The sequence below is a fragment of the Stegodyphus dumicola genome, chromosome 2 (assembly GCF_044657685.1).
Source record: "Stegodyphus dumicola isolate Sdum_Otavi_A_Nest chromosome 2, ASM4465768v1".
NCBI classification, from domain to species: Eukaryota; Metazoa; Arthropoda; class Arachnida; order Araneae; family Eresidae; genus Stegodyphus; species Stegodyphus dumicola.
In genome coordinates, this window is record NC_140769.1 from 92,097,331 (window position 1) to 92,116,548 (window position 19,218).

At 32.6% G+C, this 19,218-nt stretch overlaps 1 protein-coding gene across 2 annotated transcripts in view; it reads left to right on the top strand.

The window, feature by feature from the left end:
• LOC118205886 (uncharacterized) overlaps positions 1-19,218 on the top strand; it is a 65,542-nt gene that overhangs the window by 15,321 nt on the left and 31,003 nt on the right. Inside the window, exons 3-4 of one of the 2 annotated variants that reach the window (XM_085810902.1) lie at positions 4,050-4,115; positions 12,505-12,562. In XM_085810902.1, coding sequence (XP_085667028.1) covers positions 4,050-4,115; positions 12,505-12,562 — 124 coding nt within the window. Of the gene's footprint in view, positions 1-4,049; positions 4,116-6,522; positions 6,663-12,504; positions 12,563-19,218 lie in introns of those variants that run through there. The other variant, XM_085810903.1, reaches the window with a different exon arrangement.

Genomic DNA, 19,218 nt, shown 5'->3' on the forward strand with positions numbered 1-19,218 from the left:
GAGATTAATAACAGTGTGTCCATTTTGCAAATCTTTTCCTCATAAGATATGATGAAGATAGCAGGTAGCCATTATGGATATGATGGAAGAATGAAGCACATTTCTCCTTAACTGAAACATAATATCCAAGAACTGCATCCACTTGACTGACAGACATCTTCACAATGTGGCATAAAAACCTGTATGTAAAGTTAAAAGTGACTGTGTGATGCAGCATGGCAAGCACATTAGTTCTTTGTCCATACTTCTAAGATATTACTTCCACAGGTATGAAAACGTGCTTCATCACAAGTGCTCTATATACAACAATGTTGCGGGATTATGTTATTCCAGAATTTCAGCATTGAAATTTCATTAATGACATTGTATGGATGCAAGATAGTGCTTCTCCGCGCATCGGCACATGTGCTCGACAACTGCTGCAAGAGCACTCTGGAGATAGCATGATGAATCAGCACAATTAATTCATATTGAAGCTAAATTGCATTAAAAAAGAACATGCTGTCAGTTTAATGGTATTACAAAGGTGTTGTGTATTTTAAGTTGCTTCTAAACAACCAAATGATCAAATGAGGTGTTTATTGCCAACAACTTCTGAAATCGGAAGGAGCAATCAAAGAGAAAAGGCCAGAATAGGCAAATCATAAAGAAATCGCTCTCCACCACGATAGTAAAAGGCCTTGCGCATCTTTTTCTGGAGTGAATTATTGGAATTGATTACGAAGTGATATTACATTCCCCATATAGCCTGACCTCCTTGCACCATCAGATTATCATTTATTTCAAAGTTAACAGAATTTTTTTAAACAGTAAAAATTTCACTAAAACAGTGAACTCAAATTGCTTTTAGTTGAGTTTTTGTTGACATAGACATAGACTTCTGTGAGCATGAAGTTATGAATTTACCAGAAAGATGGCGAAAGGTCATTGAAGTGCATTAAAATATGAACAAAGCAAATTAAATTAAGAAACTCCTATTATCAGTTATGGTAAGACCAGATTTTAATATTGTTCTTGTTATTAGTATCAAATGAGCTAATCTTTTAAAAAGGGCCCATGAGTGCCCAAGCAGTAAAATTGCTGGACACTAGCAGTTGAGCACATGTTCTAATCCTGGTGAATGAGCTGGCTGCATGAGAGTTCTTGTGGTTTTCTTTTCAAGAGAATATAAACCAGTTTCTTTTTAAATGTCCTCCACAAAGGCAGCCTCTTCTTAGGCAGATAGCCCTCGTTGTTTACCCCTAATTAAATAACCTAACTCTTCTTTTTACTGTCACTTATTATGTAAAGCATTTTTATTCATTTAACTTTGCATTAATTTTCATTAAAAATCAGCATACAGCAGCAGAGAGTTAAAAATGAAATGCTCCCCAGGTTTTATTAAAGTATGCAGATTTGTTATTTGAGAAAATGTTTCATTAACACATAAGTTGTTGGGTGCTTTGCGTCAGTGCGTTATGGCAGGAGCGGGCGATTTTTTGAAAAATCCTCGCGAATTTTGTTGTTATGTAAAATCACTATAAATTGAAAACTACTTTGAATTTTTTAATGAAACTGATTTTCTCAACTTAAAATGTATTCTTCATTGTTATTATGAAAGATATGCACTTTTTGTATAAATGAATATAGAATATACAGTTGAAAGTACACACACAAAAAAAAAAAAAAAAATTTATATTTTTCATCAATATTAATTATTACCGAAATTTTTCAATAAATAAAAAACTTAATGAAGTAAATAATGAACACTAATAATATTTTATAGTATGATAGCTCTCAAAACATTTACCTCTGTGATTCCGCAAAATTGACACATAAAACAAGTTTCACATGGCACTTTTTGAGATGCACACACTCGACATTGTCTTTGTGCAAATTTTTTCTTTCCGGTTCCAACAATTTTTTCCAGAACATGTTTTTTCATATCCATTGACAATCTTCCTGGTTGATCTTGTTTAGGTGCCCTTTTCCTGAAAGTGGATGGTCGTGGCTCCTGATTGCTATCTTTGGTTCGTAATGAATCAGTAAGCCAATGCAAAACTACTTCATATAAAAATTTCTTATATTTAACTTTGTTGCTTTTTGTTGAATTGTAGACAACAAAGGAATTGCACAATCCACAATTTATCATATACATTGTTATTTGTTTTTTCCATTTCATCTTCTTTCGTATTATTGAATAGTAAGACAAATACTGATCGGCATGGGTGACACCTTTCATAAAATTGTTGTAATCAATTAATGCATTTGGTATAGTTTTTTTTTTTGGTGTGTTGTTCTGTCAATTTTATGACTCTCTTTCATTTCCGCCGGATGTATAGACAAAATAAGGCCCACTTCTTTCTTTGAATGCCAGATTTGAAATAAAATATCCCCTTTACGGCAAAAGATTCTCTGTCCTTTTTCTTAGATTTGTCTTTTTTAAACACTCCAGTAAACAGCTATTTTTTCTGGTGGTTCCACATACTCTAATTTTTTCACAAAAGGGCTTAAGTGTTATCAACACTATTATAATAATTATCCATATACAGATGGTGGCAGACATCTGTATATGGAGATACTTATCTGTATTGTCTTCTATCGGCCATGACCCCCTGACCTGAATAAATTGCAAAATTACAGATGTACCCTGTATCGCTCTCACTTAACATTCTCACTAGTATGCTGTATTTTATGAGTTTTCCCACATTATAAACCCTGAAAAATAACCATCCTCTCCAAGGTATAATGCCTTCATCCAAGGATTCTTGTTGTTTAGGTTTGTATATGTTCATTAATTTTGGGAGAAATTAATCAATTATGAGCCTGACGTTGGTCAATCGGTCTGATTCTTTGTTGATGTTCTCGTTATTGTTATGATGCCAAGCCTTCCATAGTTGCCAAAATCAAACCCTAGACATTGTTTTTGCAAAGAATGGTGTTTGTGTGCAAGGATCTGTGGTCCAGTACTCGTCTCTTTTATCTTTTCGAACTTGCCTCCAAGAAAATAATTAGTTTCAAAAATTTTTTCATTTCTGATATTGTGATAGCCTTCTGTTTCACACTTTTTTAGGTATTTTGAAATTATTTATATTTTGGTAATAATTCTTATTCGATTCTTCTACAAAATGTGTGAACAAGTATAATAAACAAGTTCAACGCGTAGGTTTTGGATTCGGGAAAAGTATCAATATTTATTCCAGGGCGACCTAAAAACTTCTCTTAAGATCGGCGGATTATCAGTCGATGACCATTCTTCTTCATGTTTGTCAGAACTTAATTCAGTCTGATATGGAGTTCAACGGTTAAATCTTTGAGGTCGTGGAATAATGTCTTCATCGTCACTCTCGTTCTCACCCTGCCTATCAAAATCACTATCACACGAATAATCTGACAAATTGTCTGCACAAATTTCCTGGTCGCATTCGTATCTCATTTTATCAGTATTTAGAATATTTATATATAAAAAAACAACTATACCACTTCCACTGGAAAAACAATTACTGAAAGAGTTCAATAACAAATTTGACTCAATTATAAAAAATACAAAATATCACTATAAACTCATGATTTTTGAAAATAATATAGGTTTGCAATGTTGAAAATACCATTCTTTCTAAGGAGAGACTTCTAAACACTGAGAACTACTCGAATTCACTAAAAATAAAACGATTCAAAATTCGTAAATTTGCATGTATAATGTGTTGTGATGAGCTCATTTATCGCTATTATTTATGACCTTACCGTCCGATACCTAATCTATTGTGGGAATGTTTATACCTGCGTAGTACTGTGAATAAATAGGCAGCATAACAAATATACACACTTGTAGTAACTCGTATTAGCTACGTTTTCCGCGTTCTGCCACCAGTCCATAAAAAACGTATTACGTGTCCGCCCTTTGTGCACAGTTGACAAAAAATGTAATTTTACATGTCTCGACTACAATGTGTTAAAATGCAATTTACAAGGTCACTATTAAAATTTTGAGAATGAAAGTTATTGTTCATTTGGATAGTATTGTTAATCTCTTGTCAAATTTTCACAACTTATTCTTTATTTTGGTGCAGATACAACACATGGGAACCAGAAGAAAATATTCTTGATGTCCGTTTATTGGAAGCATTTGAAGCCAGGTAATTACTGTTCACCACAATTTAATGTTGATAAGTTTTCCTTCACGTAAATTTTTTCCATTAAGAAACATTATAGTAAAGTCTCATATAACTGGTACTAAAATTATATAAAATCTACAAATCCTCAAAACCATGCACTTCCTTTTATATTTAAATTAATTTTTTGTTTATAGTTTCATTCTCTCTAAATAAAAATGTAATTTATATTGGAAAGAAGTGATCGCAAAGTACTGTATATGTGGCAATCAGGAGGCTGTTCTTAATTTATTGCTCACAGCTGTTGAGTGCTTTTAGTGTTAAGCAGAGGTTTGCTTGAGGTGACATCTATGGATCAGATCAGAAATGCAGTGTAAGAGGTCAAGTTGGCTTCGAGAACACAACCTGAGGCTGTGACATGGGAGCGATGGCCCAGAAGCCACTGGTGATTGATTGTGTGCAGCTGTTCAGTGCTTTTGCTGTTAATCAGAGGCTTGCTCATGACGACATCTACGAGTCAGATAAAAAGTGCGATGCAAGATGCTACGTTGGCTTCTGGGGCAGAACTTGAGACTGTGACATGGGAGCAGAATCCCTTTGTGCACAGGATTCAAGAGTTCTAACTCTCAACATTGTGAGTATTGAGTGGCTCATATGCCGTATATATAAGGTTTATCTGTTTCTTAGCCTTGCTAAAAAGGAACTCGAAATTTTACTCTGTAGTATGAGAATATATCATAACACATTTATTTTTCTTTAATCCGTACTTTCACCAGAGACATCCATTCAGATTACAATTATAATATTTTTAGTGTTTGTGATAAGGAGCACACCTTGCATCTGCATTACTGCCAATAAATATGGACACCCCAAGGAGAAGTTTTTGTAGAAATACAGGAAGAACAGAGACCATCTGTTGAATGTTAGTGTTTAAAGTCTTGAAATATGAGGGTTGAAACTTTAATAGTGGCAACACAGCTGAAAAAACACTACGCAACAAAACCAAAGAATATCGCGTATACCACACGTGAATTGCATACCTACCTTACCTCTCAGCAAAAAGACTCGTCCTGCCTACATCACGCGCATACAGAGTGATGCGAAGAATGGATCCTTATATTAGCTCGTGGTCTAAAGTAAGTGTTGTCAGGATGTTTTCAAAACAAGAACAACGATGTTGGATAAAAATTGAATGTGCCAGAGGTTGTACAGCACGACAGTGTCATCAAGGGCTTCAAGAAGCTTGCGGGGAATCTGCATTGCCTTACAGAACCGTAGCAAGATGGGTGAAAGCATTCAATGAAGGACGCGAAAGCGTGGCAGACGTGCTGTGGCCAGGTCGTCCGAGTGTCAGCGATGCAGACGTGCAAGCTGTTGCCCCACTAATGGACAGTGATCGCCGCAAAACGATTCGTCAGCTTGCCCGACAAACAGGATTAGTGCATACGACTGTGCTGCACATTCTGAAGGAATGCCTGTCCATGAGAAAAATTGCTTCATGATGGGTTCCGCATCAATTGACGGAAATGCAGAAATGGCTACGATACGATGCTGCCTGAACCCACCTGGAGCGCTATGAGCGCGTAGGAGATGCTTTTTTACGCCGTATCATTACGCTTGATGAGACTTGGGCCCGATCATACCAACCAGAACTGAAATGCTAATCAAACGAATACCGTCATCACGGGTCACCATGACGTTTGAAGTTTCGTCAGAACCCCAGCAATGTGAAAGTGATGGTGATTCTTGTGTACGACTGTGATGGTGTCATCCTAATGCGTACCGTTCCCTCACAGCAGACTGTCACTGCGCAGTATTACTGCTCATTTTTGGAGCACTATCTCCGACCAGCTTTGAGAAAAAAACGGCGACACTTTCTGCAGAGTGCTCCTCTCACTTTGCATGACAATGCTCGGCCGCATGCAGCGCAAGCTGTGACTGATTTATTCAAGCGATGGGGCTGGGAAGTGCTTTACCATCCACCATACTCCCCAGATCTAAGCCCTTGTGACTATGACTTAATTCCTAAGATGAAGGAACCACTTCGTGGCACTCGCTTCCAAACTGTTCCTGAGATTTTTGCGGCAGTAGACCGGTCCATTCAAACTATTAACAAAATAGGTGCTGCTACAGGTATTCTGTGACTTCCACATCGTTGGAAACGCGTTGTACACAATGCTGGCAATTATATTGAAGGACTGTAAAACATGGTGACATGAATCACTTTTGTATTCCTTGCAAATAAATAGTTGCCACTATTAAAGTTCCAACCCTCGTAAAAGAACAATTATGTGTATTATCACTCATTAATGTTCCGTTATATGTCTGCATACATGCCTGCATTTTTTATTCCAGTCTCAATAACAGAAGTGTACACGAATTTCTTTTGTTTTCAAATGGCGGGCTCAAGCCACTTATAGGCATTGACCACTACTAAGGTCAGAAGCGGTGGCCTGTTTCTAGAGTGTCAGTCTAGTAACTCTCATAAACTAGTAAACTCCAGAAAGACTACAGAGGAATAATCTTCATATCTTAAACAGTGTGTGTCTACAGTTAGAAGTCAAAAGAAAGGTATAAATAGTTCTTTTATTTTAACACACACACACACAAAAAAAAAAAAAAAAAAAAAACATTGTGACCCGACTTGGATTTACACAAGCCAACACTTCCGGTGTAACTTAAACAAAGAATTAAAGGATCTCTAAGGAAAAGAATGAAAGCTTCCATAGACGCAATGTAAACCTGTTTCGCCTCTGCGCCGCTATATCGAGGAGCCACGGCTATGCAGTGAAACAGCAGCGCAGGGTGGAATTTAAATAGCGCAGTCCAAGGAGATAGTAATTTTTTTTACTTTGAAATTCCTCAAAATATTTTATTTTCATACATTTCAGATAAATTGTGTAGCTGATCTTTTATCTTCTAATCTTTAATTGTCTAGATGTTTCGCATAGAACATCCTAAAATTCAATTGCAAAATAAATGAAAATAAGATGAATAAATAAATAATTTTTATTATTTTTATATTCCTTATTTTTTCCCCTTAACCCTTCTTTCTGTAAACTCACATAATTGTTATTCTTTTGATACAATATCTAGCATTAATTTATAACTAACATCAGAATTAATAGAAAACAAAATTAACTACTGCCGTGATGTTAGATTTCTAACAAATCTGCAATTAAAATATGCAAAATAATTTTAAGCATCTTCACAAATACCAAGAAATTTTTTAGACAATTATTTGGAATGACCATTATGAAAACAATGAGCAAATTTTGCAGCCAAGAACCAAAAGCATTTCACTTAAATTAACAAATACAAAATTACACTTAAAAGGCCTTTTAAAGAATTTCACATAAATTATTAAAATAAGTGATTTCATTATTTTTTCATAAAATATTTAATACTTCTTACATCTATTAATATAAGATTAAATACTGAACTTGAAAATAAAACCTTCCAGATGTTATTAAAACCTGGGAAGAAATTTTATAAATAATCCACTGGATCAAATAAATATTGTTGCAGCTCATCCTGATGAAGATTATTTCAAATTATGAAATTAGAAATTGATTTTTTTAAATAGCAATTACAAAAATGACTATTTTCCATCTTCACTATACATATAATAATTCTAAAAATGCTGTAGCTTGGATTTTACATAATTTTAATTTTGCAAAAATCTATTTAATCTTGAATTATTCAACCAATGAGTACATTTAATTCTGTAAGCTTAAAAAAGAAAAAACACATACCATACAATTCATAATAAATTTTTATAACTCCATATTTAAAATTTTACAAGCAAAATTTGCATAATAACTAACTGAAACAAAAAAAAATAATTAAAAACAATTATAAGTACCCCTAAATAAATTGAAAACACTGAATTCATTATAATTATCTGACCTCAACTTAAAAAAAAACCAGAAATTTTAATTATTTGGAATGACCATTATGAAAACCAAGAGTCAAAAGCATTTCACTTAAATTAACAAATACAATATTACATTTAAAAAGTCTTATAAAAGTTGCACATAAATTTCTAAAATAACTAATTTCATTCTTTTTGTTCATAAAATATTCAATACTTCTCACATTTATTAATATAAGATTAAATACTTAACTTGAAAATCAAACCTATAGGTATTAAGAAGTTTTGTAAATAATCCACTGAATCAAATAAATATTGTTGCAGCTCATCCTGATGAAGATTGTTTCAAATTATGAAATTATAAATTAATTCTTTTAAATAGCAATTACAAGAAATGCCTATTTTCCACCTTCACTATACATATAATAATTTTAAAAATGCTGTATGCTTGGATTTTACATAATTTTAATTTTGCCAAAAAATCTCTTTAATCCAGAATTATTCCACCAATGAGTACATTTAATTCTGTAAGCTTAAAAAAGGGGAAAAAAAAAAAAAAAAACATATCATACGATACATAATTAATTTTTATGAATCCATATTTAAAATTTTACAAGCAAAATTTGCATATAACAAACTGAAACAGAAAACAAAATTAAAGAACAATTAAAAGCACCTCTAAATAAATTGAAAACACTGAAATACATTATGAATATCTGACCACAATTAAAAAAATTAACATAAAAATCAATACATAATAATAAATATAACTCAAAAGTAATTACTAAACATAATAAAAATATAAACAAATTTTTCAGAAATTTAAAACAATCTGTGAGATCTTTTCCAAAACTTAAAATTTTAGTAACAGTCAATATTTCGACTAATAACCGTCAATTTTGTTGCACAGCATTCTTTGAGCATAACATGACAGGCGATCCAAACCATCAATTTTGTTGCACAGTATTCTTTGAGCATAACATGACAGGTGGTCCACTATTATTGATGAGTTATTTCTTAGATGGTGCTATTGTTAAGCATATTGAAATAATAACAGTAAACACTGTAGATACCTGTTTGTTCAAATTTTGTTGGCATTGCACAGGAATGTAAATATCGCATCTTTGGTGAACAGTAATCGTGATCTTTGAAATGTGACAAACATATTTGTGCAGTTTTATACAAATCAGTAGGTGATTTATTTAACAAGTCTTGATTACTGTATGCGGCTGCCCATTGTTTTGATCTATAAAAATGAAAAACATTAATTTTATATTTTAAATTTCAATAAATCCATTTTCAGTGTTAGTAGAAAAATAGCAAACTAAAAACATTAGTTACACAATCTTGAGAAGGGTTATATATTTTTTAAGAACAAACATTAAATTATAATTTAAGGAAAAATTCATGTATATAATATGATTTATTACATTTCTGACATATTTATACTAATTCTCTATTATTTTGATCTATGAAAACAAAAAAACAATGTTATTTTCTTTAATTAAAAGAACCTCTTTTCAGTGTTATTAGAAATTTAACCTTGTTAAAAATTCCTTTTACATTAGTAACAAATTCTGAAATGATTTCATTTCATCTAATTTTATTTTGATGTACGGAAACCAATAATTTTGCAGTTATTGTGTTAAATTGTAGTTACCGGTCATAGTATCTAGTTAAACAATTTAGCATTTCTTTGTACAGTTTTGTTAACAATATGATTAAAAAAGGATAAGGCACCAATAAAAAGTACACATTGTTCGTAAAGTGCATCTTTAAAATGTTTCCTTCCTTATTCACACCAATATGTAGTGGTTCCCTAAAGTGTTCGTACACTTATGAGTTTCAGTGAAATAGTGCTGTGAGAATTTTTTAATATCTATAAATTTATCTTAGCAAAACTCTATAAAAGTATTATAAGAATGCAGTAAAACTTTTGGGGAGAATAACAAAAAAGTTACCTCGCAAAAATCTTCGTGCACTTTAAAGAAATCTGCAGACACTATTACGAAATATTGCAGTTAAATTTCTGTCAGTTTTTGTAGGATATTCTGCAGCATTCAAGCTTGTAATACATAAATTACAAAAATTATCTTCTAAAATATTAAAAGAAAAAAATTTTTTTAAAAATTTGGTTTTATTCAAAATCATTTCGAGATATGAGAAAATATTGGGCTTTATAATCAAATTCAATTCCGGGCTACAGCGCATTTTTTACAAGTTTTTAAAGTGTATAAACACTTTTGGGAGCAACTGTATCACAAGCACAGTTATCTTGGATATTTACAGAACACTGAACTATTTGTCTATGATGAGGAACACTTAATGGAAAAAACAAGCTATTTATTTAAATTATTCCAAATACATGAAATATTTGCTTCTCTATCAAAAATTGAGATATATATATATATTAATAATAATCAAAGCTTAGTTTCTTTTAAACTTAGAAATGGTTTACCTAATAGGATCCTTAGGAAATCTGAAGAATATTTTGTCTGGTGTTTTTTGAGACGTTGTCCCACAAACACAACAGCGATACCAGGATTTGGGTTGTTTGCTAAGTAAAAGACAGAGTGAGTTAGTCTGTTTTTCACCACACCACATCAAATATTGAGAGAAATCAAAATTATATTTTTATAATAATGAATATAAATTTTTCAAAAATAATCATGAAATACGAAAAATTGTATATAACTATCAATATACTAAATTAAAAATAATCTTCAGTGGCCACTAATATTAAATAAGTTTATAAATTTTCTCAGATAAACTATTTAGTAATCTATAGCATAAATGTAAAGCTGAAGCATAATACAATTTATTAATAAAATTAATTTATGCAATCATACATGCCATTAGCTGCCGCATTATTATAAATGGCAAATTTATTCGTGATCGCTCATTTTGTCGTAATGCTAAAATGCAAAGTTAATATATTAAGAATGAAAATCTAGCTGCTGTGTTATACAATGAGACATAATATTTTTGGAGCTTGGAAATCAAAATTAATGTACTATACAAAATCAATTTTTAAAATGTATGATAGGCTTTCGAATTAAAAAAAGCAAGCTTACCTCACAGAAAGAGAATCGGGTGAATTCCGGTGATCGTCCTTGCGAAACATCCATCTTATGATCTGCTTAAATAACTAGAGAAAAGAACTGAAAAAAACTTTCAAAGAACCTCTTCAAACAATGCGGTAAAAGATTGCTAATATGGTTGACGACATGCCAGTTTCTTGCCTGCTATTTCGCCCCTTTAAAATAAGCTTCAGGGACATACACAGTGTCTCTTCAGTCTGACGGAGCCACATTTGCCTCGGGAAACCTTTACTTCTTCTCCTTAGAGATTCTTTGACTTAAATACATAATGTTAAACGAATTCAAATGTACTAGTTAGCCTAATGGCTCACAGGATAATTTAAACGCACAGGAAAGACTCTAATTTGTAGAAAACTGATCAGACAAGCCAAATGGCTAGAAGCACTCAGTCCCACAAAATCAAACTGCTAATAGTCACGGTAGAACATGGCTTGAAATAAGCAGAACATGCTCTAAAAATAACTTGTGTAAGCTTCACTTAAATAGCACTTCTTTCTGAAAAAAGAGTGAAAAGAGAGTGACAGGAAAGCACTAAAAATTAACTATTAGTTAAAAGTAAATGGATAAAACCTCACATGTTTATTATGGATGCACCTAACTGGTGGGTGACTGTTCTATGAAGAGATGGACAAATTACATCCTGTGCCTTCTCTGGATTTCGAACACAGGCCCTCTAGTACGACAGTCAAGTGTCACTAACCATCAGGGAGGCTGTCAGTGCCAAATGTTTTTGAAAAAAAAAATATTTTATTTGTTATGCTTTACTGAAAATTCTGTTGTTAGTTATTTAATCAAGATAAACTTTATAAGTATAGATAAAAGTCTTAAAATGATTTATCATTTTTTTAGGATGTACTTAAATTTAATTCATAATTTTTAAATTCTTGTACTTGACATACTTTTATATAGTTAAAAGGAAGATTTAGATCTGTAATTTATATATGTTTTCTTGAAATGTATAGTAAATTTCATATTCCTTTTACATATTTTTATACATCGATGCTTTTCTATTATGTACCTGCGATGCATTTTGGCAGGCCTTTTTAAGTGTAAATATTTTCTAGTTATAAGAATAGGTCATAGATGGCACATACATGCATACACATAGTACTTTTCTGTTATACACCCACCCACATGCCGATATGTATGGCAGATGCATTACGGAAAGGTACCTCTGCATCTGTTGACAGATTAAGGAATATGTATCATATTTTATTATGCAGATGTTTATATTGATAGTTTACTTATATATTATTGAAAGAGTAATGCATTGAGACAAAGCTTTCAGATATTTGAAATAAGAGGGAACATGAGTTAAATATTTCTCTGTGTTTATTTGGTAGTTAATAAACTTTTTTTATACATTATGTCTCTTTTAATGCATATTTATTTATATCCTGTTTATATTAAATACTTTTATCTGTTCAATTTTTTTTAGTCAGAGCAAAGACCACACAAGCCCACGCAAAGGCCATCGTGGAAAAAGGGAACGAATGGTGTGTACTTAATTCTTTACATTAATTTTTTCTAAAAATATTGAAGAATTTATCACTATTTGAAAACAATTCCTGCTTTAATTAAAATGTGTCTTTTATACCTTCCACATTATATACCAGTTTACAAAATTAAATAATAACAAAAAATTCAGTGTTATTTTTATTATGTATGGAAAGAAAGTTCTACATCTTTATGTAGATTGAGATATTTTATGCTACTTGCATGTCACTGAATTGTACAGTAAAACTTTTTGAGGGAATGTGTATATAATTAAAAATCTGATGTGGACACGACATGACTTGTATGACCCATTAAATTATACACATTTTTTTGCTGCATTTCATTTGAACTTATTTCCTCGAATTTTATTAGAGAGATATATCTTACTTAACCAATTTATGCTCACTTTGCTGTAAGGCAGAAATGCATAAAAACTCAAAACATCTTCAATAAAAACTATAAAACACAGAAAAACATATAACACCAAATACAGTTAAAAAGCTAAAAACAGTTTTAAAAAAATTTACTTTCAAAAATTAGACTTTTTGTGTAAAAACAACCAGTGGGCAGGAAGGCAAAATTTTAGTGTACAAAACTGAAAGTTAACTTTTGCTCCCACCTAGCAAAAAGACACTGAATTTGGTACACCAACTGCTTAATTCACTACTCAACTAATAGTTTCAAATGAAAACAAATGGCGGAGTGGTTAGGCCTAGTGCCAGGAGCCTGGTTAGGCCTTTGGTATCTTGGGCTATTTTCCATGTAGATTCATCCATTGTTGTGTTTATGGGTTTCAAAAGACAAGTGTTTTTTGCAGTTAGTCATATTTTAGGGTGCCCCTTGGATTATCGGCAAGTTGCTTCATTTATTTCCAAATTGTTATTTCATTTATGGTAAGCTGAGTAGTTGAATGTTGTGGAAACCCTATTATGACATGATTGGTTATGTGATTGCGGTGAATTTGACTGATGGGAAAATATTTTTAAGGGCTTAATTCTGCATTGGATGTCAGTTAGGAAGTATGTTGCTTATTTTGTGCTGTATACAGTAAAATGGCTGTATGTGATGAGATTAATGTATGATTTGGAACAAAAGGAAGAAAAAGTTAATTGACTGGTGTGTAAATGAAGGTTTAGTAGTAGAAAAAAACGTGTATGGTTGAACGTAAAGATCGTTCAAATGGCTTTGAATGGGTTTGTCACAAGAAAGGTTCATGCAAGAAATGCCATTGACAATCCGGCACTATGGAGGACATTTTTTACTCTTATTTTTATGAATTTATGTGGTGACGGCAGTATGCATATTCTAGTTCAGATAATTTTAGAAAGTTTTTGGATGCTGTTAAGGAATTTTGTGTGCTACAGACTGTAGGCACAGAAATTTCTAAATATGACAAGTCTATATTTTCTTTTTGTAGTGCATATATGTGATAACATGTATTTCCTTTTTTATGTTATTTCATTGTGTGATTTAAAATGCAGTTTATTGAGCTTGGAATGGCTACAAATTTTGTTCAGTTTTGGGGATGAGTAACTTCGTTTTAAAATTATATGATGTCATCATTCTCCTGATTTTTTTTAAGTGAAAATAGATTGATGTGTATCTGCACAAAATCAAGGGAGTGCACAATGCCGAGTTTGTGCAATTCTCTGATGTTTTTTTAAGTGAAAATAGATCGATGTGTACATGGACAACAAGTTTGTGCAATTCTTTGACTTGTTATTTTGGTTTTGTGTAGCAACCATCTTGAAATTGTATCTTGCTGGCCAATTGCTAATTTTCACCAAGGGGCATCCTGAAATATATTTTTACCTTTCTTGCCTTCATATAGTTTTGCTGCTAGTTCATTGAGAAATTCAGATATTGTTTGCGGAAAATGTTCATTATAAGGAAGGTGTTTTCTGATACAAACAGTTCATACTTCATGTCTCTACATTATCTTTGTATATACCAGCAGCTGCTTTGATGGTTTTTGGATGTGGCACTTCTTTCAGCTGTAACTGATTTTGTGATTTTATGTGTTTCACATCTCACAATGAAGGCTAGCTCTGAAAAGTTACACGATAAATACGTCTACCCAATGTTACATCGGTTATTCCTAAAATGAAGACATAATATGGCACATAACAAAATGCAATTTAATTACATGAAAACCTACATTAAACATACATTTTTCTGACTACGTACTAAGGAAATTATATCTCATTGCTACATTCTAAATTTTTCAAACATAACAGCTCATTACGTGATATCAGTCTTGACTTATTCGGTTTGGTGAGTGAAATGATGCCATTCGTAACATATCCTCCCTCCTTTTGAGTTGCTGGATAGCTATTTTAAGCAGTCACTTAAATTTAGTCTCTGTGGTGTCTTGAGAGCATGACCAGATCGGGTCATAATCTTTGGAGACTTTCTGGAATTGTCATTATCTGGATCCAGCAATTATGCTGGCCAATCATTTGAAGAAGAAACTTCTCTAGGAACAGGCTTCATGGGCAAGTCTTGACTGTCAATCTCTGGAAATAATTCGATAACTGGTTCAAGGCCAGTCTAAGCACTTTTTGAAATGATATCCTGATAGGACAATGTCGCTGACTTGTATACAATATATTTGAAGATTTTGTTGAGGCATCTGGATGAGTTGCTCTAAATATTAATTTCTAAAGCATTATCTCACACGTTCTGTTAACTTATCATAATACTTTATTCTTTTCCTCAAACTGTTACCATCAACCTCAGCAATATCTGCAACTTCTGAGTTCAGTCTGTTGATTAAGAACACAGCTGGAGTTAATGGAATCAGATCTTTGGTGTCTTCTGATAATTATGTAAAAGATAAAGAATTCGACTCTTTCACAGTCACATATTATTGTCACTAACTCTTCGTAAGTTATAACAACTTTTCTTAAAGATCTTCTAAGGAGCTTTTTCACAGTTCTAACATGTCAGTCCTACTAGCCTGCCATGGGAGGGAGAAACTTCTAAATAATATGTTGAACCTCAGCTAATCGATTTATTTTCTCCCAGTCTTTCTTTTAAGTAATTTGTAAGCACCTTTATTTTTGGATACAAATTTACTATATACATTGTTCTCACAATTTCTTAAATTCACGCACCCTCAAGAAATAATCTGCTGAGCCTTTTCAATAAATGTTTCTTGTTTTCTCGCGTCTAAAACACTTGTGACACAGTTATCTGCATAAGAACTAAAAACGAAGATTCTAATTTTTAAGCAATTTCTTCTAATTCAAATGACATATTTGAATTAAAAACTGCAAACACGAAATTTGGTCTGCCGGTAGAAATGAACTCGATGTGACACCGAACACTACTTTACAATGTCTGTAGACAATTTCCTCATTTTCAGAAGGATAGAAAAACTAAAAAATATCATCATTCAAGCACTATAGCCAACTATAAAAACACTTTCAGCTAAAAGTGCAATCAGATAACTTTGAAATCTATCAACAACATCAGGAATGAGCTCTATCAAATTAGGTCCTTTATATAAAAGATCATTTAAAGAACATTTTCCACTCTTTCTAGCAAATACTTCAAATATGGGTCTAATTTTTGTTTTTGTGCTATTGCCTTTAAAGATTGGCTGGTGAAATAGAAAATGAACATTTTCGGTGTCATCTGTAACCCTTTCAGTAACACCCAATTTCTCCCATTTCTGAAATACATGTTTATATTCATCCAAAATTAATTTAGCTCCTGTGCTGTGGCACATTCCTTGGTGAAGCTTCCAAATTACTTCTTTATTAGAAGTTAATTCCCTAATTTCTGATTTAAAAGGCAAGCACACTTCGTATCTACCATCCGGTAGGACTTTAAAACGATTTTTAAAATTCTCTACTACCCTAGCATACTCCATGTTTTTCTTTTTATTTTCAACAAGGTCTGAAATCCCAATAGTTTCAAACCTTCATAATTCACTGACTGATATGTTATTCGCTTGCAAAGCTATAACATTACAAATCAGGTCCTTACTTTTTTCATTTGAGAAGTATTACATTTCCCCATCAAAACATTTCCTAAGTCAGTATTTAGCAAATACAAACCACAGTTCAATTTCACAGACTGCTCTATAAGAATAGCACCAATTGCATTGGCTCGTAGCAAGAAATTAATTTCTGTCTCTGGCAATTTCAGATCTTATAAATAAATTTCTTTCTCTTTCAATTCATTCAAAACATAAGTATCAGTGACCTTAGGCACTGTGTTGCAAATTTTTGTTCCGAAAATGCTTCCATTTGAAAGGAGGAAGATTCTTCGCTTAAAGAGCAACTCGGCAAATTATAATCACCTAACTGTTTGTTCTCTTTCTCTTCTTCCAATCAAGCCATGTATCACCTTGACTTTTCGCTGTTGCTTTAAGTTTAATACAGTACAAAGTCCGTAATCCGGACTCGTCAGGACTTCGGCGATTCTGGATTAGTTTTTCCGGATTATAGATCATCAATTTAAATCTGGTTAGATGGCATGCAGAAATTATACAATTAAAAATATCAAACTGTAATTTATGAAATAAAGAGCAATTATGATCTGAAGGGTATCAAAATTTACAAAAAAAAAAAAAAAAAAAAGCTTAATATTTATTTGTTTACTTTATTAAACATTTCTTTCACTGTAAGTTGTTTAAGTTGCTTCATTTTTTGTGCTAATACTTTCTCTTTAATTCTCTAAGCAGACATAATTTCTTGTTCAGTTATAAAGTTCCACTGTTCAAGTCCTGTAATTACTGTGTCTAGAAAACCAACTAACTTGTCAATCGAAATTTTTTCGTTTTCAATAACCTGTCACTTTCTTCACTATCGGAAGTGGTATTTTCTGGATCTAGAACCATACTGCAGATTTTCCCGTCCGTTAATTGATTGATGATTGGGGCATTGTCGTCGCAATGAAAAACTTCTGTTATATCATCTTCATTTATTACCGCTTCTCCACATTTCTTTACAAAATACAATATCTGGAAAATTTCACCTTTAGTTTGCGATGACCGAAAACCTTCAAATTCGGGGCTATCATCTTCATCGTCCTCACCATGAAATATGGTAGTTGGCCATAAATTATGCCAAGCATTTTTTAACATATATGGAGACACTTCCTCCCACGATCTTGCAATGCTCCACACAGCAGATTTTATGCTAAAAAATTTCAAAAAGTCCTGAATAGTCTTGCCATTGTTCAAGAAATGTAACATAGATTTTTAAAATGCTACTTTATATTTGCATTTCAGCATGTGCACTATTCCCATATCCATAGGCTGAATAATAGACGTACAATTTGGAGAGAAGAATAATACGGATACATTATGTTTTACTAAATCTTTAAGTGAAGTATGCCCCAAACATTTGTCAACAATCAGGACTATTTTTGAGTTATCAGGTATGCCAACCGAATTCAAATGTCGCCGAGCTTCGGGTATAAAATGATTTTCAAACCAATCATTCATTAACACTTGTGTCGTCCATGCTCTTTTGTTTGCATGATATATAATGGGGAAAATCGTTACTCCTTTAAATGCTCGAGGTCTTGCATGTTTTCCGATTACGAAAAGTTTGCACTTGTGTGTTCCTGTAGCATTTACGCACGCTAAAATTGTTAGTCTCACTTTGGAATCTTTGACACCAGTTGGAGCCTTTTCTGGAGAGGTTGCCGAGGTATTTCACGGTACATATTGCCAGAAAAGACCAGTTTCATCAGCGTTGCAAATTCGTTCTGGAGATAATTGTTCACTAGTAATGAGTTCAATGAATTCATCTGCAAATTATTCAGTGGCTTCAGTATCAGCTGAAGCTTTTTCACCTGAAATTTTTAATTGTCTTATACCGTAGCATTTTTTAAATTTCGTTAACCAAACTGTCGAATATATGCACTCAGTGTTTATTTCTTCATGAAATATTTTGGCTTGAGCCATTAGCATTGGACCTGTTAATGGCACAGACTGTGTATGATATATGGAAAAATAAAGAAAAGCTATTGGAATTTTACAGCAACAGTAATTCTAATACCGGAAATCTTTACATGAGGCGAAATCGGCAAGTCTTGATGCTGTCTTGTACTAGTGGTTCCAGCAGCGACAGAGTGATAGGGTACCAATTTCAGGACTGGTCCTAAAAGGGGAAACAGATTCATGCTGATTTAAAAATAGAGGAGCCTGATGTAAATGAATAATATAATATAATCAATTTATATATGTAATAATAATTTAATGCATATAATAAATTGTTGTAATAATGTATACAATAATTTAATTAAATGTATCTAATACGTCTTATTTATTTTGCGCTTTTAGTCTGAGTATTATGATTTATCTTTTGTGTCCTGAAATCTGCAAAATCCTGAAATCCGCACAACCTCTGGTCCCAAGCTCTGCGGATTTCTGGACTTCTACTGTACCTTCAAAATAAAAAATTCTTAAAACTAAAATTTTTTTATGTGTATACTGTGTGTTGTCGCCAATAAAGTCTGCTTGGCGAGATTTGCGCCGCCGAAATGGAAAAGTACCAAAGTTTCCTTTTAGTACCTCATTCTTCTAGCAGTAAAACAGTCTTTAGTAGGTCTCACAAAGAAGACAGCTGAAATTTTGCTTACCTGAACTATTGTAAGAGGTGCTTACCAAAGCTGTTTCAGTAAGGAGCTCAACAGA